The 25848-nt window shown below is 38.5% G+C and overlaps 1 protein-coding gene, 2 long non-coding RNA genes and 1 pseudogene across 7 annotated transcripts in view; 3 read left to right on the forward strand and 1 right to left on the reverse strand.

Annotated features, from left to right (window-relative positions):
- The window catches only part of LOC139970549 (uncharacterized), a 61619-nt gene extending 36301 nt beyond the window's left edge, over positions 1 to 25318 (forward strand). For 2 of the 4 annotated variants that reach the window (XM_071976349.1, XM_071976359.1), the window contains one exon: positions 80 to 3952. In XM_071976349.1, coding sequence (XP_071832450.1) covers positions 80 to 1884 — 1805 coding nt within the window. In that variant the 3' untranslated portion in view covers positions 1885 to 3952. Of the gene's footprint in view, positions 1 to 79; positions 3953 to 19362; positions 19587 to 21434; positions 21531 to 22987 lie in introns of those variants that run through there. The other 2 variants (XM_071976344.1, XM_071976337.1) reach the window with 2 other exon arrangements.
- The window catches only part of LOC139970596 (uncharacterized), a 53469-nt pseudogene that overhangs the window by 26296 nt on the left and 1325 nt on the right, over positions 1 to 25848 (forward strand).
- On the reverse strand, positions 1215 to 25401 carry LOC139970671 (uncharacterized). Its single transcript, XR_011794186.1, has 3 exons — positions 25268 to 25401; positions 1454 to 1537; positions 1215 to 1285 (listed from the first exon to the last, which is right to left on the reverse strand). It is a non-coding gene; the product is annotated as an uncharacterized lncRNA (long non-coding RNA).
- LOC139970676 (uncharacterized) lies at positions 6867 to 10827 on the forward strand. Of its 2 annotated transcripts, none has more exons than XR_011794189.1 (2): positions 6867 to 7150; positions 8500 to 10827. It is a non-coding gene; the product is annotated as an uncharacterized lncRNA (long non-coding RNA). The 2 variants fall into 2 exon arrangements; XR_011794188.1 differs by having other exon boundaries at positions 6867 to 7049.

Below are 25848 nucleotides of genomic sequence, written 5' to 3' on the forward strand. Positions count from 1 at the left end.
TCATGTGAAATATGGCAAGGAATCGCTGAGTCTGTCAGTCGCTGGTTTAAACATTGTATATCATTGGTTACATTTTCAGGAGCCACTGTACAGACTGACAGTTCACTTTACCAGGGACATCAGCATGACATTAAAGAGGAGGAAAGTGTATGTGAGGAACCAGTAGAAGGCTACCCATGTCATATATCAATCAAACTGGAAGATAAAGCAAATGATGGAGAAACATCCCCAGAAGATTCAGAACATGTAGATGTTTCTCATTTGGGAAAGAAACCTCACGATAACTGTAGCTATGGGAACAATATCATAGCTGAAACTGAATCCTCGGACGAACATGAAAGATTACATGAAGCAGATGAACGTTTTTGTTGTAAGTATTGTGACAAAAGCTTTGTTGAGATTAGATTATTGGAGAAACATGAAAGGACACATACAGGAGAGAAAAATTATCATTGTAGCTATTGCGACAAAAGCTTTGCTCGATCCAGAACTCTCACTGAACATGAAAGAACACATACAGGAGAGAAACCTTATCAATGTAGTTATTGTAGCAAAAGCTTTGCTCGAGTCAAAGCTCTCAATATACATGAAAGAACACATACAGGAGAGAAACATCATCAATGTAGCTATTGCGAGAAAGGGTTTGCCTATTCCCAATCCTTAAAAAAACATGAAAGAACACATACAGGAGAGAAACCATTTCATTGCAGCTATTGCAACAAAATGTTTGCTAACTCCGATGTCTTGAAGAGGCATAAAATGACTCACACAGGAGAGAAACCTTATCATTGCAGCTATTGTAGCAAAAGCTTTGCCCGAGTCGAAACTCTCACTGTACATGAAAGAACACATACAGGAGAGAAACCTTATCATTGCAGCTATTGTAGCAAAAGCTTTTCCCGATCCGGAACTCTCACTGTACATGGAAGAACACACACAGGAGAGAAACCGTATCAATGTAGATATTGCAAGAAAGTGTTTTCTGATGCTCAGCTTTTGGAGGTGCATGTAAGAACACATACAGGAGAGAAACCTTATCAATGTAGCTATTGCGAGAAAGGGTTTGCTTATTCCCAATCCTTAAAAAAACATGAAAGAACACATACAGGAGAGAAACCATATCATTGCAGCTATTGTAACAAAATGTTTGCTCACTCATATGTCTTGAAGAGGCATAAAAGGACTCACACAGGAGAGAAACCTTATCATTGCAGCTATTGTAGCAAAAGCTTTGCCCGATCCGGAACTCTCACTGTACATGAAAGAACACATACAGGAGAGAAACCTCATCAATGTAACTATTGCAAAAAAGTGTTGGATTATTCTCACTCTCTAAAGGAACATGAAAGAACACATACAGGTGAGAAACCATTTCATTGCAGCTATTGCAACAAAAAGTTTGCTAACTCGGATGTCTTGAAGAGGCATAAAATGACTCACACCGGAGAGAAACCTTATCATTGCAGCTATTGTAGCAAAAGCTTTGCCCGATCCGGAACTCTCACTGTACATGAAAGAACACATACAGGAGAGAAACCTTATCATTGCAGCTATTGTAGCAAAAGCTTTTCCCGATCCGGAACTCTCACTGTACATGAAAGAACACACACAGGAGAGAAACCTTATCATTGCAGCTATTGTAGCAAAAGCTTTGCTCGAGCCGAAACTCTCACTGTACATGAAAGAACACATACAGGAGAGAAATGTCATCAATGTAGCTATTGTAACAAAATGTTTGCTAACTCAGCAGCTTTGAAAAGACATAAAATCAAACACACAGGGGAGAAATCTTATCCTTGCAGCTACTGCGACAAAATGTTTGTTTATATTTACACCTTAAAAAAGCATGAAAAGAAACATGCAGGAGAGAAACCCTGTTATTGAAGCCATTTGCTCAATTTTTTTAAATTTTTGTAAATTGCAGGGTGTAGATAACAGCATTTTCAGTTTGGTCAATTTATTGACAATTTTGACGTTTTTTGATTGTCATTGGCCGGAGAAAGGAAAGATAGCCCAACCTAGCAGTGTCTTGAGCCTTTGGCTTTATTTTTATGTCTTTAATATTTTGTTATATAGTGGCCTACCAATTTCAGAGAAATAGTAACAAAAAATTGTAAGATTCCCACAAAAATCATTGTTTCCAACCATATCATGTTGTTCTGTCCCACTGAATGTCACATATATTCCCTTATATGTCAGTAATATCAGGGGATTGCTTACTCCGATGCTTTTGGCATTTACAAGAACCTATGAGGTCCAGTTGGCATATGTGTGTATGTGACACCCTAGCTTGTAACACAGTATCTGAAGTAAAAAATATGTGATCATGTCATACATTATATGGTCATGGTCAGTAGGGTGATCCCTATTGTCTTTGGTAGGGCTATCATGCAAATTAATGAGTGGGCAGGCTTAACAAAAATTCTGAAAATGTCAATATCTCTTTGACAGTATGTCCGAGTTAGTTCATACTGTGTTGGTGATTTAACAACATATTAAGCATATGATCTTTTCAGCAATATTTACCTCATTAATATTCATATGTGGATAGGAAATCTTAAAAAACAGCTTGTATAACCATGATATCTCAACAAACACAGGTTGCATCAATGTCATACTTGGTATATATGTTGGTCATGGCCAGTAGATGATCCCAATTGTTTGGAATGAGTGGTCAAGGGCTTAACATAAAATTCTTAAAATGTCAATATCTCTGCAAATCAGGCATGAACTTTTTCTGCAAATTTGCGAAATATCCGTGATTTCTTTATACCTCCGATATTTACACCTCAATTTCCGTAAATTTCTAACAAAAGCGTTGTATCAATTGATCCGTTGTTCACATTATTTTCATTACCTATGGATATCCAACCTAAGGGGGGACAAAAATTATGATCCTAACATACTGTAGCATACGCAAATTGGAGCCTATACCGCAATTTTTGTGATTTAGTTATTTGTAGTTTATACTTTTCATGGTGATTAAGTAACTTATGTTTTGCAACATCAATTTTTACCTCATTAATATTCATAACGGGTGTGGCTTTATGGGAAATTATCAAAAAACAGCTTGTAAAAGTTACGTCTCAACAACCACACAGTTGAATCAATTTCATACTTAGGTGGGCTAGATGCCCTATGATGAGTTGATTGTGTTTGGTTTTCCATGCCGTGAATATTAATGAATGTGTAGGGCGTAACGTGAAAACATTCATGCTGGTATGGTGATCTTGATATACAAAACAAGCAGATTTCTATGAAATTTCCATCTTTATGTCATCAATATTCATGAGATTGCAAGAAATGATTTTTAAATATAAGACAAGAACCAAATGTTACAAGAGTTTCATCCTTAATATATGAAGTTTGTCACACTACATTCATACAATCAACCACGTTGTTTTGTTGTGTGGATATCATGAACATTAAACAGTGATCATAAAAATGTTTATCAGATATATCTGAACATCTATGTCTGATTTTCTGCATTCTTTGATAATAAAATGTATGTATATAGAAACATGCTTATGAGATTATAAAATATGCCCTGATCAATATCCATACATGTTTATCTGCATTTATACTATGTCACGAAATAGACTGTCAACATTATAGAGTTCTGAATCCTGGTAACCTTCCTTTACATGTTGCCGCATTAGTCTCCCACTTCAGTTTGGTGTGCACAAGTTCATTAACTTGTACTGTATTGCTTAACACAATGTGAACAAGTATGGGCATCGGAACCACTAAACGTTTTCTGGTTTTATCATGTTTCACTCTATTGTTCATCTAAGAAACATCATTTGCAACAAATCACGAAACCACTCAATATCTACCAACATATGCAAATGAATTGTAGATCGTTTCTCAAACCGGATTCTGTAGATCTTGTCTAAAGACAAACGATAATGATTTTTCAGCATTGACGAAAAAATACGATTTTATTCACGAATATTCTAGTTGGTTTCTTTTTTACATATCTGAAAAATGAAGTCAATCAGATGTTAGCAAAGGCTGAAAAAAATCCTAAGCTTTCACGAAAAGCGGTATGATGGTCACGTGATCCAAGGTGACCTATGACGTAGTTTTGATGATAACAAAGTGAGCTCGGCGTAAGACTACTTCAGTTGAATGCACTGAAATGCAACTTACTCTATATAATATATTGATGAGACAAACAGCCTAAACCACTAGCAAAATGCCAAGAAATGTATTGTAGGGAATGCAACGGAACGAATGTGGACTCTACCACTGGCGGATCCAGGGCCTTTGTTTGGGAGGGGCCAAAGTGGCATTAGAGTGATATGGGGGAGGGGTCTAAGGGGAGGGGGTGCCCCCTCCCCTTTGGAAAATTTTCTATTGCTGAATGCCCTCAGATGCAATTTGGTGCGACAAAAGTGTACAATGGTGATGTTAATTTACTTCTAAAAAAAAATGTTTCCCAGGTGTAATTTTCTAAAATATTTATAAAACAAAGGTGGGATCATCTTTCTCAAGACATTTTATTTTATTTCTCATAGGTTATAAATTTCTTACAACCAGCCTGTAACTGCAAAATGGTGTTAAACTGTAAATCCTCATTCTCATACATTTACATAGCTCCCAACTCTTGAGAAGGCAAATGCTGGTCCATGCCACGAATCGCCGTCCTGGGGGAGGGGTATATGGGGAGGGGGTGTCCCCCTCCCCGTTTGATTTTTTTTGGAATCCTGGTGATGCCTACATGTAAAATGGTGGCACTTAGAAAGGCTTTTGTCACCCAAAATTTTCTGAGAGATATGCATTTTTTTTTTGTGTAACATCAATAAATTGAATAGTAGGTGATAATTCATTCTTTCCCGTGGCATGAAAATGTTCGCTGCTCGCCCCAATGAAAAGAAATATAGGCTAATTTGAGGTTTAAATGATGCTGTAAAGGAGGTTTTATACACTATTATGCTAAATGCTAAAGAAATGATGGTTGCTAAGTCAAAATTTGATGCAAATTTTTTTATGTATACTTGACAATTACAATGCGGTTTTTTCGGACGCTTGTGCGGGTCAGCGGGTTTGGGTGTTAGAATGAGGGTCTAATTCCCGCGAATTGCGGGTCAGTTGGGAGCTTTGCATTTAATTTTAAACCAGAAAACGAAAAGGTTTTAGACTAGTCCAGGGGCGGCGGAACGGAAAAATTATTGGGGGGGGGGGGGGCTAATGTGTGGAGACTATCTAAGCGGAGCGCCACCATCAGTTGGCGCAGAGCGTACAATAAAAATTTAGGTTTTTTCAAACCCCCAGATGTGCCGGAAACGGCACTTCCTGAGTGTTTTATTCTGTGAATACCTAGCCCTAAAATATGGGTCTCAAGCCTGCAATTTCTCAGATTGCACGAGAAAGTCTGTAAAAACATTGTAATTTGTATATTCGATGGTGTTTTAAGAGAGTAGCTATTACTCGTAGTGTACTCGCAAAGACGTTTTTGAGTGTAGTTAGGGCAGTGGCGGAGCTAGGGGTATTGGTCGGGGGGGGGGGCGCTTTCGACACTATCTAAGCGGAGCGCCACCGTAGGTTGGCGCGGAGCGTACAGAAAATTTTTGAGTAAAGATACTCTATAGATTGCAGGAAATGACCCATTCCGGGCCTTGCTAATTTGCAGATAAACGGAGAATAAATAGGTGTCATTGCCATTTTGTCGGAAAATGACACCAACAGAATATGACAAATGTCAATAGGTAGATGAGAGCGCAATAAAATAGTCAGTAATCGCGAATAAGTAAAAAGTAGTGAAAAGCTGAAAAGGGCGCCAGCAGTCCCTTTGAGTCCGTCAGGGGGGGGGGGGGGGGTTGCATCCGCACCCTAATCGTATGGACGCTCCGCCACTGAGTAAGTGGATGTTGCAGAACTGGCTGAAATGAGGCAAGTCATTGTCCTAAGACGAAGTTGTGTTGCGCTTACCGGTATACTCACACTCACTGCTTCCACTTTTCACGTGGCGTGAAGACGCGGTTGGGGTGAAAATGTGGTCTATAGCCAGGGGACGGGCCGAGGGTCCCCCAGCATTTACTAAAATTATTACACCTATATAGTATACGTGTGCATCGGACAGATCGACAGTATGCATTGAAAAATGGGCAGATGCACGTTTCGGAGCCTTGGTAAATATTGGGGGGGGGGGGGCTTATCATGCATTTGCCCCCTCAACTTTTGCATTGGGGGCTGAGCCCCCCCCCCCCCCCCACGGTTCCGCCGCTACTGGACTAGTCTACCACTGCTATTCCTCTCGATTTTTTTAATTTCCAATCATATGATTTAGCGGATGTTCGGAAACACTCTTTGGCTCACCTTTGGGGGGCCATGGCCCCCCCCCCTTGGATCCGCCAGTGGACTCTACTACAAAAGGTATGTATTTACCAAGTGGAAGAATGTAGTGAGCTGAAAATTACCAAAAATTCGGCAACAGAGCCATCTCGGGCCCCTTTGAAATTTGCGTGTGGCGAGGTCAATAATGGGCCTTAAGTAAAACTTGTTTGAAAGGGTGATGCTTTCATGCTGCTTTATTACATATATGTCCCGATAAATGCTACAGGATGTGTTGGAACAGGGGGACATGCCAGACATGAGGAATATAATGTCTATGTTGAGAAAGAATCCACATACAAATTACAATTGGGGCATGGACGTCACTAAGGGCGAGTTTTGGGGCCCGAGATGTCTTGATACCTCAATACCATTTAAATGTGTAATGTTGCTTGGTAACATGAACTACCCTATTTATTATGAAAAGGAGAAGCAAAAAAGGTTGTCTGTCAAGATCGTTCATCTTTAAGAGAGTGGTGGCGTCCTTCCCGTCAGCGCGCGGTGCAGAACACAGAATTTCCTGTGGTGAGGGTGACGGTGTCACAGTATGTTAGCACCAATCAAAATAGATCTTAAAGAAGGTTTGGGGTTTCAGCCAATCGCTGCCAAGCACCCCAAATCAAGATGTCTGCGCCCATAGATGTAAACAAAGTGCAAAGCGTATACGAGAAGAATGGCGACTTCCAGCCCTACTTCAAGCGTGTATAGTCAAGGTGAAGGAGCATAGAAATAGAGAAATGGCGAGCGGTCGATTCGGGCGCTTTGGAAGTGATGGAGAAGTCCGAATTTCGATATAGCCTACCTATAACTAGTAGTAGGCATAGTATTAACTACTAGGCGTACAGTAACTGTATTTTAGGAATTCATGTAACTGTGTTAGCCTTACTTAGGCCTGCAAACTGTACTGCCAGTGTCATGCACGGCAATTCACTCTGGTATTTTAATAATTATTAGTACCCTAGGGCCTAGGATCAATACTTAGCTTTGTACTGGTGGATCCAAGGGGAGGGGTGTCGTGCTTTCCCAAAGGCGATTCACAATATGTCTAATGCCCCATTGTTTGTCCTTTGTACACTGTATAACAATGTGCAGCGTATTGTCTGCAATTTTGAAAAATATAATATTATTACCAAGTACTCACTCCACATGTTCTTCAGCACTAGGCTATACTGTACGTATTTCGTGGACTTTTGTGGATGAAATTGGAAGCCCTCAGTTTGTAATGACTTTGTAAACTGCAGTGATTGAGATCCTTGTTTGGACAAGGTGTTGAGCTATTTTAATAAAATTGTGACAGGTGATCAGCATGAGATCCAAGAGAACTTGATATGTCATTCAAAAGCATGACTATACAGTCTGGCCTTAATTTCAAAAGATGGTTTACTGACAACACACCCTGGCAGAAGATGTCAATGATCGTTAAAATGCTGATAAAAAAGATAGTACTAGCAGTATAGAAGCACAACCAAAAAACATTGGAAAGGAAAGTTAAGCTGCACTCAAAGACACACAAAATATTTTGCATGGTTCCATGACTGGTCTATGGAAGTTGCCATCATGGTATTGTATGAACGGAGACTCTGGAGCAAAATGTTGTTATTCCATATTTAATGGAGTGGCACCTGGTTAATGGAGATCAAGCACAGTGTATGTAAAATACTGGTGTAAGTCTGAGCAACTGGATATTCGAAAGACTCCCCCATATTGGAATGTTACTTTTAGCTCGAACAAGCTATGCCACTTGAACTATTGTGACTCAGAATCTTCACTCTGTCAATCTATCTATAGCTGTTATCCATCTGTTATTCATCTTTCTATAGTACCTTTTTTGAAGTAACTACTGAATGGGTGGTGTGAAAGCCCCTCATAGCACTGGGACTGTATGACAGCCTTTGGCTTAGCCATCCTTTACCAACTTTAAACCGTGCAGTCTTGTGTTTGAGGCAAGTGGGATTGCTTGACAAAAGATTGAAATATTAAGTTTATGTAGACAGCTCAAAATTGGCAAAATACAATTAGCTTCCTAGTTGTGTTAACATGTAATAGATAACCATCAAGGTGGTAATTTTGTTCACCATACATGTATCTGTGCTAGCAGCCTAGGAGTCATCATTTACAGTTTGTATTTAGGAATTCTATAAAAATTATGTCTATTTCTTTCAGGTTGACACACGATGTGGTCGAGTACTTATTTATGAATCAAGTAGAGCCTTGTTTACAGGAAATCTGCAGCATATCATACAACATGCCAGTTTCAGGGTTTGCAAATCAATCAATCTTTTGGTATATATGACCAGTTTACAGCACTTGGTAACTTATCAGTAGTATTAAAAAAGCTATATAAATTTAGGGTTAAAATTTCACAACTTGAGTGTGGTATTACATTTATCTATGGTTGTTTAAGTGCTCTGGAAGCTCTTTTTGTGATGGATTTTTGTGAAAGTTGGATGCAATTTCCTCTGCAATGTCACAATTGCAACCACAAGCATTCCTCTGGCAACTAGAAATGTTCATCCTCTCAGTTTAGTCACTGAGCCGGTGTTCGTTCAATCATCTGTTGGCAAAATTTTCAGACATTGAATGAGAAGAAATTCAATAATTTCACCTATGGCAGTTTGCAAAACTTTTGCCAAAAGTGGGCAAAACTGGCAAATACTCTACACAAAATACCAGACATCACACTCATATTTTCATGCATATTGTGTTGAAACTTTTTATCTTTTCATTCTATTTATGTCAAGAGGCATGCTGAAGGGCATAAGAAGCCTCATAGAGAAAGGTTCATGAGTGCAAGTAGTAGCAGAAAGACATGACAGTAATCACATATAGAGACTGATTTGGCTGGACATAACTGAAAATTATATGTTCTACTAGTTTTATCAATTTTTATGTCTTTCACCAGCCATGATTGCTAATAATGAAGGCATACTGTGCATACCTGAAAAGGCAATGGGTTGGGAGGAGGCATATATCTTGGTTTTGCAGGTTTATATGTATGTAGTTGTTTAAAGCTGCAGTATGGTATAATGCAGTTGAACCTCATATTGTGATAAGTTAAATACTGTCCCTGGATACAGTTAGTATTTTACCTTTGCAGACATTCTTAGATGTTTACTCATTTAGGTACTGTAAAACTTCATAGGATCAAGCAAATGATCCAAATAACTATGATTGATCACAATTCAAGTCAATTGAGAAAGCACTGTATGCAAGCAGAATAACAATTAGAATGGTTGTTCAGTGATGATAAAAAAGGGGTTGTGGCAGAAAAGGTTTGTAGGAATTTTTTCTCAAGTTACTATCATAATTATCATATTTCTGCCACCTAATCATACAGTTAATCAAGAAGAATTTTATACTAGTGACTAATAATTAGTAAGCAATGTTAAAATAAATTACAATTCTCAACATTAAAACGCTATAGAAATATGCCCTTTGCAAATCACAGGTGATATATGTTCTGTTCCTTTATTGACAGATCTATTTAGTCTAAAAAGGTTCTTTTCACTGTGAAAAGGTATTTTTTGTGGCATGAAATAGTTATCCTTCAGCAGGGTTCATATTATGTTATTTTCTGAACATTGCAGTAAATGAACCCACCCATTGTATGTTAAGCATTCTGTGGTTTCAGTCAGTCTTTTCAGTCAATTAACATTTCCTTGCTGTCGAGGTAGTATGCAATTACCTCTTTGTTTAATTAACAAGACATATCATGTTGCATTGTGCCTGGATCAAAAACAACAGTTAACTTAAATTTATGTGCATTTTGTGTACGGCATTTTGTAGTTTTGGTTCCTTGCTGAAAGCAAAGGAACCTTTGTAATCAGGTCGGTGTGCGTGTGCGTGTGTGTGTATGTGTGTGACACTTAAGTTTTTATGCACGATAACTCAACAAGGGCTATGATTGATCAATGCTATATTTGGTGGGTGGGTGGGTGGTCCATAATTTGTTGATAAAAATATTGATTTTGGTGCTCATATCATGAATATTAATGAGGTCACAGGGTTAAACCTACAGTAGACAACCATAAGTCACAGTCCCATCAAAAGTGAGTGTGTTATTGATAGGTAGCTTACACATGGTGATGTGTGTTACAATTGATAACGTGTGTATTTATGAGGAGGTGTGGCTTTGTAAGGCAATTATTGATCTTCCTTCATCATTACATACTTAGAGTGTTCCCTGTTTATCAATGAGCAGCAGCAGGAACCATGAAATGTTTTCATTCTGGTTGACAGTACCTTGCTATGCCAAATGTATCTTGGAAATACCATAGCTGGTTGTGTTTCATATGTAAATTAGTATGTGTGCTTTGTGCTTGCTTATTTCTACTTACGATCTAGTTGCTGGAAAAAAGCAGTGATTTGTTTTGTTATTCAAGTGATATCAAAGCATATTTGTGGTGAATAAAGGCAATACTTTAATCTGGTGACATTGCAACAAGAGGACTGTACTTGGTGATTTCAATAAACTCAAGTCTCAATTGATAATGGTATTTGGTTGTTTATTTCATTAACTATTATTGACAGATGGATAAAAATCCACATTCTTGACATTTTTATTATTACGGAAGGGACTGAAATCTTGTCATGGTGCTCTCTAGCATAAAATAATTTAAAATTATTAGATGAACCCAATTGCCTGTGATGCTACATCATTTGATGTTGTGACAACTATCTCACATGTAACCAGCCTTCACACTAACTCCGTCAGCATGTCTACAGCACATACTGAGCAGAACATTTTGGGTGTGTCTCCCCTGGGGATACTGAGCAGAACATTTTGGGTGTGTCTCCCCTGGCCCCCCACCTATCTGTCATACCCTCACACTGGATGTGAATGACTTTGCAAGTGTGAGGGTCCATGTTTAATGTTACCACAAAAAACATGACTCTCTAGGGAGGCTGATTTATATATAACATTTCCACTTTGCCCCCTCCCCCATACCCAAGTGTTTTCGTAGGGAAAACTCGGAAAGTTGCACCTACAACAGCACTCCTATAATGCTAACAACAGCCCGATCATTTAAGTTTGGAAAAGGCAATGGTCAGGCAAAACTCTTCTTCGCACCAACATCATGCAGTATACTACTGCCAAGGGGAGTGGGGGGGGGGGGATCAATAACCTCTCATAGGTTGGTCTGATAGGATGAAGAATCTCAACACTTTAAGGCTTATAGCTTTGAAATATGACAGGTTATGTATCTTACATTAATGTAAACAAAAAGGTATACATGGCTCTGAATGTAAGTAGAACATAAATTAGCTCTAAATGTAAGCTAACAAGAGCGCCCTCTACTAATGTTTATTTGTTCCTTGGCCACATTTGCATGCCATTTTAATCACGGGACATTTTAAATCGGGCAAGACTATAAACAATAGTGAGTCCCATCTGTGGTCTTGTACCAACAACCTAAGTTCTAAGTCAACGTGGCCTCCCACTGTGGCGTAGCCAACATTCAATTGTTAGGGGGCAAGATTTTTCTTAAGAGGGGTTGATGGTAGGAATTACCAAGAAATATATGTATTAACGGGCACCTCGTCTGCACAAATACACATCTAATGGTTCAGTGGAACATGACACACTTTCACTTAATTTACCTCTATTGCGGAGACAGTCGTCTTGGTTTCTGCATAATTCCGCACAATATGAAAAGGATACAGTGAATAAATTTGCTACTCTAATTCACAACATGCCCAGATTCCCACAAAAACAAGTTTCACTAGGCCTATTCTCCACAAGTGGCATCATTGGTCGCTGAAAATAAACATGGGTTGCTAGCGTTAGTTTGTAACGGTTATACCACTGGCCAAATTATTGGCGCTTATTCTGTAGGACGATATTGATCAACGGTCTCCGTATGTGGGTATGATGAAGGCCCAAAATGTATAATATTTCGGTTTGATTACCAGGTTCTGACCTTACATGAAGTATGAACATGAGCCCTGAGGTATGAATACTTGTGATCAGAACTCGAAGAAATGTTAAAAAAAGTATAATTTTGAATACATCACTGGATCTCATATGGGGGGGGGGGGGCAAGACTGTAGCACAAAGCAAATTTGAAGAAGAAAAAAAAACCTGGCTCCCTCTGGCTACGCCACTGGCCTCCCCTAGCTGTATAGACTCGGAATGATATCATAATTATATACCCTTTCATTCTCCTCTCAATCCCTACAAAAATGCATTTGATCGTCCTGGTCATTGCATCAATGGACCCAGCGAGTCCAATTCTATCACAAACAGTATTTTTATCGATTTTTATGACGTTATATTGTAGAGCGGTATTTTGCGCCAATGTAAACTTTGCCCGACTGGCTTGAAATTTTATATTTAAATAATAAAGACAAAGCTCAGTTTTGCAATGTCATATCGATTGCCTCCGACCTCTGGTAATTTTTTTATTATATTTTTTAAATTTTTGTATGTCTTTTTTAACATGCCGCCTTTTATTCAAGTATAAGAAAAGATGTGAAACTTAAGAAGTAAGAGAAAATGCCATGCTGTATATACGCCACAAATTATCATGCCATTGAATGTTGCATTTCCGACTTATTGACGTACACGACTACGTCACATCCGCTTGGAGTTAAAAGACGGGAAAATCGGGATTTAATTGACAAAACGTACCTTTCCAATTAGCTTTCAAGGTAATTATAAGTTTCAAGTTCACAGATCTTTCCAGTGCTGTGGGGTTTGCCTTAGAAAGTATTCTTATGAAGCGCCCTCACATGGAGAGCAACTTCCAATGAGCTTATACATTGATATCACGTGAAAGCATCGGTCTGCCATAATATGCTTTCGGAGGTTCAGCTTCCTATAGACCTAATTCATTTAGACACCATAATTAATCAGGCTCATCCTAATGGTAAACCTATAGGGTGTGGGTTAACGCCATAATTGTTTCGAAAATTCTTTTCGAAGTCGAAATCCTTTCAACTGAATGCCGCACATGTAAATTTTAGTTCCAACCAAGATTTTGACTTTCTTAAGACTTTAATATTTTGGACATGCCATTCTCCTGTGATTCTGTGACGTTATCACACTCGTTTGGAAGGTGGGGAAGTTTTCCATAGAAACTATTAGTTCTGCAAGTTTTTTTCGATTTTTAGCCTCAGTTTGAAAATATGGCCAGTTTAGCACTTTAACCTTTAACCTTCTAAACCAGAAATGGTATGAGCATCCGTCTCGAATATGTTTGGGAACTAGTGACCCACTAAGCCATACAATTAGAAGATCGATCGGGCCCCCACCCCCTTTAAAGACCCCCCCCCACTCTTACGGAATACCTTTGAGAAAACAGGTGTATTGGACTATATATGCTACAAAACATGTGCATTATTGTGTACGTATAGCTGATCATGTGAAGGTTTATTTAGAAGCACTCCTTCCTTCCGCAAATTGTTCTCATCCGTTATTGGTATATTTCGAATCAGCCTGCTGAACTTTGGTCCGGTGGTTAGCTATTCAAACATCTTACATCACTGCTCATTTATTAGCCGTGCTGCTGTGGTATTTTTCTTTATTATTCACTTTTCTTAAAGGATAAGAACATCATTTACAAAAGGGCAATGAGCAGCCTAGTAATGAACAAATAAGAAACCAGAAAGTCAAAGATTTAGTGATTCCTTGCCGGGCCCATAGGAGAAATTTTGTTAGGGCTTTGATTTCAACTAGAGATTTGGATATACCATGTTTGTAGGTTATTCACAGTTTGGGCTGTATTGACCTTCACCAAAACAATAGGGTTATTTAATTGATATGGATCATCGACATACCAAGTACATATCAAAATCTTATTGCTTACTACAAAGATACTGGCCAGAGAGAACCTACAGGAACTCAGCAACTTACGCGAAATGCAGCTCGTACACCGGTTTCGTTGCGACAGTTTTGTACGGATGCCTGATCCGGACGACGAAATGATATAGGCTTGTGCATCATGATCGTAATGCAGAAACATGTATGTGATGACAGTATGGTCGATGTTGGGTACCGTAGATTGGGTTTTCTGAAAACTGCTTCTCTTGACCTCAAAGGAAATTTGACACGCATGAAATTCCACAGCGATTTTGTTCTCACCAAAGGCAATCTACGTGCTTTGTTTGTACATTAACGCAATTTCACTTTTAGAGTAATTTCTCACAAGATTTTCAGACTTTCACCTCAGATCTGCTGACCTCACATGACTGTTGACCCGCGTCCAATATAATAGGGATCTCCTACACAATATGGGCCATCTACATACTAAGTATGAAATCCTTCCAAGTTACCCCTTCCTACAAGATATTGTGTTTACAAGCAGTTTAAGAAGTTTTTTAGTTTGACCTCTGGTGACCTCAAATGACCTTTGACCTCCACCAAAAACAATAGTAGTCTTTTTCCTAATATGGGTTACCCATATGAAGAGTATGAGTTACATACAAGCTTCAATTGTTGAGATATCGTGTTTACAAGAAAGTGTCTCATACACACACACACACACTCACACCCACCCACGCACGCGCGCACACGCACTAACCCACACAATCACCATTGCATTGATTTCTTCAGTCTTTGGCAAGGAATCAAAAGAGGCCTCTTTCTGGATATAATGCCCCAGAGAGCTACAGCAACTGAAATACAATGACTCAGACTTTTCTATTTTATTCTTTTTATTTCAAACCAAAAATATAGTATAAATGTAAAAATACACGAGGTACACAAAATATGAATATATAGGGTAGAGAAAAGATGTGATAAGGAGCTTGAAATAAACTTGATTGAAATGTACTGTAAAAGTCATTACAATCCCAGTTACCTATACCACTCCACCCCCTCCGAAGACTTATAATAGAAATAATGATGATAATGATGATAATGACGATAATAATAGTAACAACAAAATAATAATAAGAATGATGATAAAGATAACAATAGTAATCATAGTAACAACAACAACAAAAATAATAATAGCAATAAGAATGATGAGGATGACAATGACGATAATCATAATAAAAGTAATAATAGTAGAAACAACAACAATAATAATAATAACAACAATAAGAATGACGATGAATAATAATAATAATAATAAAAGGCATTTATACATTAAGTTGCCCATGGATTGGTGTACCTGAAACTCTCGACCCGCCCACCCTCCCCCACCTCACCCCTCCGCTTTTCTTAATGGATGGGTGCAAGTTAGAGTGCTCCAAACCACCGTACTTCAGATGTTGTCAGCAACTGTTTCCATCGTCGAGGCATCTCAAGTAGCACACGTTGCATTGAATTGGTGCCTTCATGAATAAAATGTAGTAAAATAAACGAATAGTTAGGAAGCAATACAATATATTTCGTAGATTTCAGGAAGTTAAGAAAACAAAATTAACAACTGTTCATAACTTTCTGCAGATCATTTCTCATGTTTTTGCTTTGTCGTGGCTTCTGCTTCAAGGTGTCCTTGTTATTACAGGGTATTAAACAAAGTCATTGCCCACGAAACCATGAGTATGATGCATTGAATTCAATGAATTTTTAATTATTTCTAGAAGTATAGAACAAATTAAAACCATAGGATAAACACAATCATTTCACATACTGAAAGGTGCCTTGTACTTACTGCATTGGTCAGGAGAGAAAACCCATAGGTTACCTTCATGTTTAAAGTTAAGCCTCTATTTTTCCATTTCTTCTTTGTTATAAGTGATTTGCTTGTAATCCTATCAAGAATATTGTTTCCCAGAAGACATACTGTGTTTATGCTTCTAATTGGCAACACCTCTCAGTTTTAGTCAGATACCTCCAGCCCCTCAACCTCCACCCTAAAGTACTACAAAGTGCTTACTGGCAGGTGGTGGTTCCCAGTGTCAGCCACTATAGAATAACAATACTTGTTCATACTTTTGGGGGTATTTTGGAACAGAGATTAGTCGAACTTTTGGCTTTAAAGGTAGTCAGTATAGGCCCCAAATTCTAGCATGCTATAACTGCTAGAAGTTTTCAAAAGTACTTTCCTGGAGGTCTTTACTATACAAACTGTTCTCAGAAATTTTAAGGAACACACAAGATGACTAAATGTCCCAGTTAGGAATTTTCCTCAAAGTTTGTAATAAAAAAAAGTTTAAGAATATTGACCAAAGGTGACCATATTTGAATATCTAGCATAGTTAGCCAATAAAGTACACCTTTAAGAGGAACCCCACTTGGAATTAGTGATTTACTTGAAACACTCTCAATGCATATCTACTTTCTTTTAACCGGGCCTCTATATTGCACAAAACATTTTACTCATTAACTTTTTCCTTGCAAGAATATAAAGAAATTACAAGAGACCTTTACATAGCCACAGGAACAGTGACACCAATTTATGTGTTCATTATGCTGTCCCCAATTCTCCATAGGCTTATGTATGCTGTGTCCACCACTTTCCATTTACCAGTTTCAGTATTAAACACTTCTGGGGTGGTACAGTGCCCTAAAATGGACAAAAACTAGACAGATAATATATGTGATTCAGTGACTAATGCATGTCCTTAATGGAAAACTGGGGAACACAGAATAGCAAATACGAAGGGAGAATTAATGGAGAACACTATACAAGATGAACATTGTTCATGATAACTTTATCTGGGGTGGTTAGGTGCAAAGTTAAGCACAAATGGATTACATACAAGTGAAAATATCTGGGTTTTTTTTTCCAGTCATCTAATGGTGCTTATGAACACACTGGCTTTACATGAGGTGCTCAAAATCATCCAATGTTAGCTCAGCCATGCCAACATGCTGTAATATTTGCATAGTTCAACAATTTGTTTCGCTGATGAGAAATGTATGCCTACCTGTATGTGTGTAATAAAAATTTCTTTTGTTTAAACATATGGGCCTACACTAGCCTACAGAGCATCCCGGTGGGAAACTTCAGGTCCACTAACTACAGACATTTCCATACACATGGCTTATGGTGGATAACCAGTTTTCTGAAAGCTGTTCTTCTCTATAATAGTTATCTGTTCCAGTAGTTCCAAAGTCTGAGATGGCAACATCCAAACACATTTTATTTAAACAGTTTTTGTTGTTGTTTAATCTGAAGTTAGCTGCCGAGCTAACAACTAATTTTGAGCCATTCATTGGAACACCAGTGGATGGTCTATAATGAAGTCATGATAACTTTAAAATTACCCCTACTGTTCGCATTTGCTATGTAGAGTGATTGACACTAGAAAGCTAGATTACTGTATCACAAAGAAAATTCCTATGTAGACAATGTGAGGAAATTCAACGAGAGATTTGCCATTGAAAAATCCTGTAATTCCTTTTGTTACAAGTCTCATGATGGTGCCGAATACTTGACCTTCTTTTTGGAAACTGTATGGCTGTATGATATCTGTTGATGGAATTGAACCATCTGCTGAATGAATTCTGCATCACCAGAACAGATTATATAATGGCCTAACAAGTTCCAAAAAGAAAAAAATCAATTTGGTCTATGTTTCTAGCACCTGGAACTTTAAAACTGAAGTCCAATTTTGGAGTTGAATGTCAAAGAACAAATCATACCTCAATACAATTGCCACACATACTGTAGAGAATGAAACTTTGGAGAACCATCAGCAGATGAATGTATGAATATGATGAATGTGGAGTAAGTCATGGATGTGGAGTAAGTCTCCACTATATGGAAAATACATTGCATTCCACACAGCCCACCTATTTTGAGAAGACTTCATCAGGGGAAGAATAATCTTGTACAAACTGTAAAAATGTTTTTTTTTGCAGACAATGTTATTAATGGCACAATCAATTTACAACGAATATCATAACATGTACAGGCCTATTGAAGTTCAATGAGTTTACACAGTTGGAGACCATTGCATTTCAATATCGCAATCAGACCTTTGTTTGTCTTCAAATCTATCATATTTCTGAAATATCATGGGGAAGTAGGAATAATATCTTCTTGTTTGAACAAATGTAGGACTGGAGAAGAAACATTATATAGCCTAGACCAGGGTTGTCCAACCTACGGCCCGCGGGCCACAGTCCGACCGGCCTCAAGGCTGCGTCCGGCCCGCCAGAGATTATCTACGGTGCGAAATTTTAGTGAGCAGATATATTGATAACAATTTGAAGCTATATAATCATCATCCGAACCTTCTGCGTCCAAAAAACTGCATACAGGTCAGTTTTTGTGACACTCTCTCAGTGGAGGAGGGGGAGGGGCGGGCGGCTGAACTTTATTCATCCGTTTTATCAGGACGGAAAATAAATCAGTACCATTAGGGCCTGACTTTAGAATCCGTACCATATGAATGTGAAAGCTAACTTCGAATTGGCAGAATAACAACTGTATAATCAGTGCGCTCTGCTCGCAGTGCTCACATTTTGTTGCCTTGGGCTTCGGGCAAAAAATCGAGCGTAGGCTAGGGTTCATGCGGCCCCCTCCTTCATCATAATCATTCCATGTGGCCCTCCTCTGCAAAAGGTTGGACAACCCTGGCCTAGACCTACCTGCCTGGAAGATCCACATGAATCTTCAACACGTCCCTCATCATGAGTTTGGTTTTCAGATAAATAGGTACAGGTGCCATACGAGCTGTAAACGTTAGGCCTTTGCCTATTTAATTATTAGGGCCTAGCCTACTCCAGTCTCACGTCTCAGTGTGTAACTGACTCATATGGACGAATTGTCAATTTGTCAAGTAACGCAATAACGTTATTTTGTGAAAATCCGACCACTTTTACCTGCTAGTCCTCAGCACAGTCAGCGGGCACACATGCATTGCGTTCATATCAAAAATAGGCACTGAAGCCTTCACTTTGGTTGTTCAGCGTAATAAAGTGACTGTAACTAGTATAGGCTAGGCCTTGGCTATTAGTACGTAATTCCATGTACACTACTGAAACCGGGATCGGCATAAGTTTACACAAGGGCGCAGACATGTTGTTTATCCAGGAAATGCCTGCGATTGGCTGAAACCCTAAATCTTTTCTGAGATCTATTTTGATTGGTGCTAACACTCTGTGACAACGTCGTAGTGGGTGCAGAGCTGGACGTTATAAACAGCAGTGGATTGTGAGTGTGACAATCGAAAGGCTTAGCCGGAGTTAGTCAAGCACGGCGACATTTCAAGTAAAACCAAGCGCCAAAGAGGGGTTCCTTATTTCATGTCATGAAATATTTCTAGAACACGGTGCCGACTAGAAGAAATCAAAATGTTTGGAACCAAAGTCAAGATGGAACCAGAATCATCCTTGCGTTATTCCACTGGTAACGGTTCCGCGAAACTAGGCAACTGCTAATGTATACATGTGTGGTTGACCGCCAATGCAAAACTGATAGTAATAATGCAGTTAGGAACATAGGCTACAACCTAAGCTTGTCTGTCTACAGTAGGCTAGGCCTATATGGAAAAGTCATGCTTATTTGCACAGCATTCGGCGGAATTAGTGAAATTCCTTAAATTATTTGCCCAGAAGCTGAGCGTATCTTTAAATAAGTACAGTATCACATTCACTATTCATGAGTGACAGTTGAATAAGGGAATGCATCTTGATATTTTCTTGGCTCAAAAGAAAACCTGGAATGAAATCCATACATGATAAGTTGATCTGCAATTTGTCAGTAGAGGACCCCTTGTTGTAGTAAAAGCAAAAGTTCCAAGTTCTAGGTAACTAGAAGTCAAACTCACAGTAAGGCATATGATTGTTGTTAAATTATTTGCTTCTAGAGTAATTATGGCCTAGACAAAACCTTACAATTTGCAATGGAAGTAAGGTTTTTCAGAGATTCTGAAATTAAATGATAGTGGTAGGTCTATGGTCCACCTGAAAGTGAATATTACTGGCACAATGCTGGTGTTCTATTCACATAACCTACACATCTATCTTACAGTCTACTTATTAGTTTTGTTGTATTTTTTTTTACATTTCATTCACATTTCCAACTTTTCTTTTTGGACCGCTAAGATGTAAAACCTGGTTAACCTAGGGACAATAGGAAAATACCTAAGCAATTTCCACTGTGTGTGCAGTGTAACATTAACATTTTGGGCTGAAATTTGCCAGGACTCCATTTTTAAGTACTCCATAGATTCTATAAACTTCAATCAAAATTTACAAGACCAGCCCAAAAGATAAAATCTCTCTTTATTGTGTGCGACCGTTAGTTTCACTTTCTTGGCTAGCCTGTCTTAGGGTCCTTGCTCTTGAATAGTATCTTTCTCTCAGTCGTATCGATGCAGCTTGCAAAATTGTGTCATTTCCATTCTTTGCAATGAATAAATAGGTGTTTTCTGAAGTTTCCTCTGTGGAATTGTAAAGTGGGCGATACAAGTAGAGCGTTCAAGTCTTGATCTGGCCGCATTGATAGACTATTTTGTTTACATTGTGTAACAAACATGCTGACAATGGTGGTGCAGTGATTTTAAGGTAAATCGTTCGTGCCGTAGGGGCAACAGAATATAAATTTTTTACTTTTCGATTGCGACCACTTTTTCTCCATGAAACCCACTTGGTCAGAGTGCATTTAGAATAAGAAACATTAAATCTACTTCAGAAGTTTGTTTTCCAAACTTTATCAGCAAACAGGTATTGATACTTTAAGATCAGAAATACTTCTCAATAACTTAAACTGCTCTGAATTCTCAAAATTAAAGACCTCACAGATTTAGTTTGACACAAAACACTTGACCTCAACCTATTACAGTTGCCCCTATTAGTGGTGAACAACAAGTATATTTAGTGACAGAAATTATCCCAATATTTGCCATGCTGATGGAAGGTCATTTGAATTCAACAGTGGTCAAAGTCTGGAAATCGTGAAAGCTTGCAACTCAATTCCCCAAGAAGTCGCTTTTTCTGTGTCACTTACTGTTATAGGATTTGACCTTTCCTCTTTTAAGTGGCTGAGGGGGTTTTCCACTCTCACTAATGACTGTTTTCTGTCAACAACACTTAGAAGGGTAATACCTTTGCAATGATCAAGCTATCTGCTATGAAGTGCTAATTGACTTCAGGACACATTTTCCTTTGTTGTTCTATCAATCTGGTGATTTCACATTTTATACTTATAAGGCAAGGAATCACTAAGCAATTGGCTTTCTGGTTATATTTTCAGGATCCGGAGGGCTGCTTTCTGCATATATTGACCATTCAAATCACCAAGGACACCAATTGAATGTTAAAAAAGAGGAAAGTGACTGTGAAGAACAAGGTGAGAGCTATATCAGGGATGTAAGTCTTCCGTATTTTTACGGAAATCCGGTTTTTTTTTTTAATTCCAATAAGTCTTCCGTATTTTTACGGAAATCCGTTGTTTTTTTTAATTCCAATAAAATTCCACAAAATTGTTCGAATATCAAAGACACAACGCGGCAAAAATGCCTGGCCCGTTGCAGCAAGCTAACTTCAATTTTCACTCATCGATCACTCAAAATACCATTTCCAGTTTCGCATCATTGCACTGTACAACATTGTGCCATGTGAATATCGTTGCGTACGTGCGAACTTCAAATTGCTATAGCTCATTTCTGTCGTTGAAAAAACCTTGCCAAATTCATGTTGATTGGACTGCTAATTAATATCTTCGTAACTGCTGGTGCTCGACATAAGTTTTGGAATTAACGCTTGTGATATTTGTGAGCGGCGGAATTCTACGGGATACGCATATGAAAGTCGATATTTGTGATGGCATTCGAATGTGAGACTGTTTTTTATTCCGTAGTTCGCTGCAACGTATTCGTAACTTTGAGCTAGCCTAACCTAACGATAGTGTGTAAGTAGTAAGAACTAGGGGTAGGATGTGCTAGCGCTAATACTTCTAAGCTAGCCTAACATACAGTAACGATAGTGTGTAAGTAGTCAGAGCTAGGAGTAGGATGTGTTAGGAAGGCATTCACCTGGGGTCTCCGAATGGTTTTCCGGGGTTTTTTTTGGCTGCACTTACATCCCTGCTATATGTGTCATTTGTCAATCAAAGTGAAGGATGAATTAAACGATGGAGAAACATCCCCTGAAGATTCAGGACATTTAGGTGTTGATGTCGGAGTGTATAGCCTAGTGGTTAACGCCGGCGTCTCCCAGTCATGAGATCCCTGGTTCGATTCCCCGCCGACAGCAATGTGTGTCGTCTGGCAAGGGTGTTGTTCAATAACAACTTCCCGACATGGACGTTAAATGGATGTGTGCCGAGAGATTGGCTTCGGTCAGCTTGCGAGTCTACAAGCCTCCATGGCTTCTTTCGCGAGTTCCTGCTTGCGGGAAGATCATATATACATACATGTCATAAGTGAGAGAAACCTTACCGATGCAGCTATTGCAACAAAATATTGGCTACCTCTAAGAGCTTGAAGATACAATAAAGGACACATACTGGAGAGAAACCTTATTGTTGAAGACATTGCCACAAAAAATTTGCTCGGTCTGTAAATTTGAATACACATGAACGAACACACACAGCAGAAAAACCTAAGTTATTGTTGTAGTTATTGCTACAAAATGTTGACGTAACCTAGAGGTCATGGTGATGAGGAATCACTGAATTGGTTGATTTTCTGGGTATTAATTTATTGTACATCATTGGTTTAAATGTTTTCATGTGAAATATGGCAAGGAATCGCTGAGTCTGTCAGTCGCTGGTTTAACATTGTATATCATTGGTTAAATTTTCAGGAGCCACTGTACAAACTGACAATTCACTTTACCAGGGACATCAGCAGGACATTAAAGAGGAGGAAAGTGTATGTGAGGAACCAGTAGAAGGCTACCCATGTCATATATCAATCAAACTGGAAGATGAAGCAAATGATGGAGAAACATCCCCAGAAGATTCAGAACATGTAGATGTTTCTAATTTGGGGAAGAAACCTCACAATAACTGTAGCTATGGGAACAATATCATAGCTGAAACTGAAATCTCGAACGAACATGAAAGATTACATGAAGGAGATAAACGTTTTTGTTGTAAGTATTGTGACGAAAACTTTGCTGAGATTAGATTATTGGAGACACATGAAAGAACGCATACAGGAGAGAAACCTTATCATTGTAGCTATTGCGACAAAAGCTTTGCTCGATCCAGAACTCTCACTGAACATGAAAGAACACACACAAGAGAAAAAACTCATCAATGTAGCTATTGCAACAAAATATTGTCTAATTCTAAATCCTTAAAAGTTCATGAGAGAAGACATACAGGAGAGAAACCTTATCAATGTAGCTATTGTAACAAACTGTTTGTTGACTCAGGAACTTTGACAAGGCATAAAAGGACTCACACAGGAGAGAAACCTCATCATTGCAGCTATTGTAGCAAAAGCTTTGCTCGAGCCATAACTCTCACTGTACATAAAAGAACACATACAGGAGAGAAACCTTATCATTGTAGCTATTGCAACAAAAGCTTTTCTCAAGCAGAAGCTCTCACTGTACATGAAAGAACACATACAGGAGAGAAACCATATCATTGCAGCCATTGTAGCAAAAGCTTTGCTCAAGCTGGAACTCTCACTGTACATGAAAGAACACATACAGGAGAGAAACTTCATCAATGTAGCTATTGCAAAAAAGTGTTTGGTTATTCCAATACCTTAAAAGAACATGAAAGAACGCATACAGGAGAGAAACCTCATCAATGTAGCTATTGTAGCAAAAGCTTTGCTCGGGCCGGAGCTCTCACTATACATGAAAGAACACATACAGGAGTGAAACCTTATCACTGTAGCTATTGTAACAAAGTGTTTGCTGTTTCTCAAACCTTAAAAGGACATGAAAGAACACATACAGGAGAGAAACCTCATCAATGTAGCTATTGTAAAAAAGTGTTTGCTTTTTCCCAATCCTTAAAAGAACATGAAAGAACACATACAGGAGAGAAACTTCATCAATGTAGCTATTGCAGCAAACTGTTTGCTAACTCACATGTCTTGAAAAGGCATAAAAGGACTCACACAGGAGAGAAACCTTATCATTGTAGCTATTGCAACAAAAGCTTTGCTCGATCCATTGGCTTGAAGTGGCATAAAATGACTCACACAGGAGAGAAACCTTATCATTGTAACTATTGCAACAAAAGCTTTGCTCGATCCAGAACTCTCACTGAACATGAAAGAACACACACAGGAGAGAAACCTTATCAATGTAGCTATTGTAACAAAGTGTTTGCATATTCCCAATGCTTAAAACAACATGAAAGGACACACACAGGAGAGAAACCTTATCATTGTAACTATTGCAACAAAAGCTTTGCTCGGGCCGGAGCTCTCACTATACATGAAAGAACACATACAGGAGAGAAACCTTATCAATGTAGCTATTGTAACAAAGTATTTGCTTATTCCCAATACTTAAAACACCATGAAAGGACGCATACAGGAGAGAACCTTCATCAATGTAGCTATTGTAACAAACTGTTTGCTCACTCATATGTCTTGAAGAGGCATGAAAGGACTCACACAGGAGAGAAACCTTATCAATGTAGCTATTGTAGCAAAATGTTTGCTCAATCTTATCATTTAAAGGACCATGAAAGGAGACATACTGGAGAGAAACCTTATCAATGTAACTTTTGCAGCAAAACCTTTGCTCAATGTGCAACTTTAAAGAAACATGAAAGAACACATACAGGAGAGAAACCTTATCAATGTAGCTATTGTAGCAAAATGTTTGCTTACTCAGATGCCTTGAAGAGGCATAAAAGGACTCACCCATCCTCATCATTGCAGCTATTGTAGCAAAAGCTTTGCTCGCGCCAAAAGTCTCACTGTACATGATACAACACATACAGGAGAGAAACCTTATCATTGCATTGCAGCTTTTGTAGCAAAAGCTTTGTCTGAGCCAAAACTCTCACTGTACATGATAGAACACACACTGGAGAGAAACCTTATCATTGCAGCTATTGTAGCAAAAGCTTTGCCGAACTGGAACTCTCACTGTTCACGAAAGAGAAACCTTATCATTGCAGCGTTTGTAGCAAAAGCTTTGCTCCAGCCAAAACTCTCACTGTACATGAAAGAATGTCACAAACAGGAAAGAAACCTCATTTATGTAGCTATTGTAACAAAATGTTTGCTTGCTCAGCAGCTTTGTTGAGGCATAAAAGGACTCACACAGGGGAGAAACTGCGACAAAATGTATATTCTCACACATTCAAAAAGCATGAAAAGAAACCTGCAGGAGAGAAACCCTGTTATTGAACCATTTGCTCAATTTTTTAAAATTTGTGTTAATTCCTGGGGGTAGATAACAGCACTTTCAGTCAATTTATTAACAATTTTGACAATTTTTTATTGTCATTAGCTGGAGAAAGGAAAGATAGCACCACCTAACAGTGTTTGGGGCCTTTTGGCTTTATTTCATGTCTTTAATATTTTGTTAAAGTGGGTTACCAATTTAAGAGAAATAGTAACAAAAAATTGTAAGCTTCCCACAAAAATCATTGTTTTCAACCATATCATGTTGATCTGTCCCACTGAATGTCACATATAGTCCTATGTGTCAGTAATATCAGGGGATTTTTTACTCCGCTTTTG

This window comes from Apostichopus japonicus, chromosome 1 (assembly GCF_037975245.1).
Source record: "Apostichopus japonicus isolate 1M-3 chromosome 1, ASM3797524v1, whole genome shotgun sequence".
Lineage (NCBI taxonomy): Eukaryota > Metazoa > Echinodermata > Holothuroidea > Aspidochirotida > Stichopodidae > Apostichopus > Apostichopus japonicus.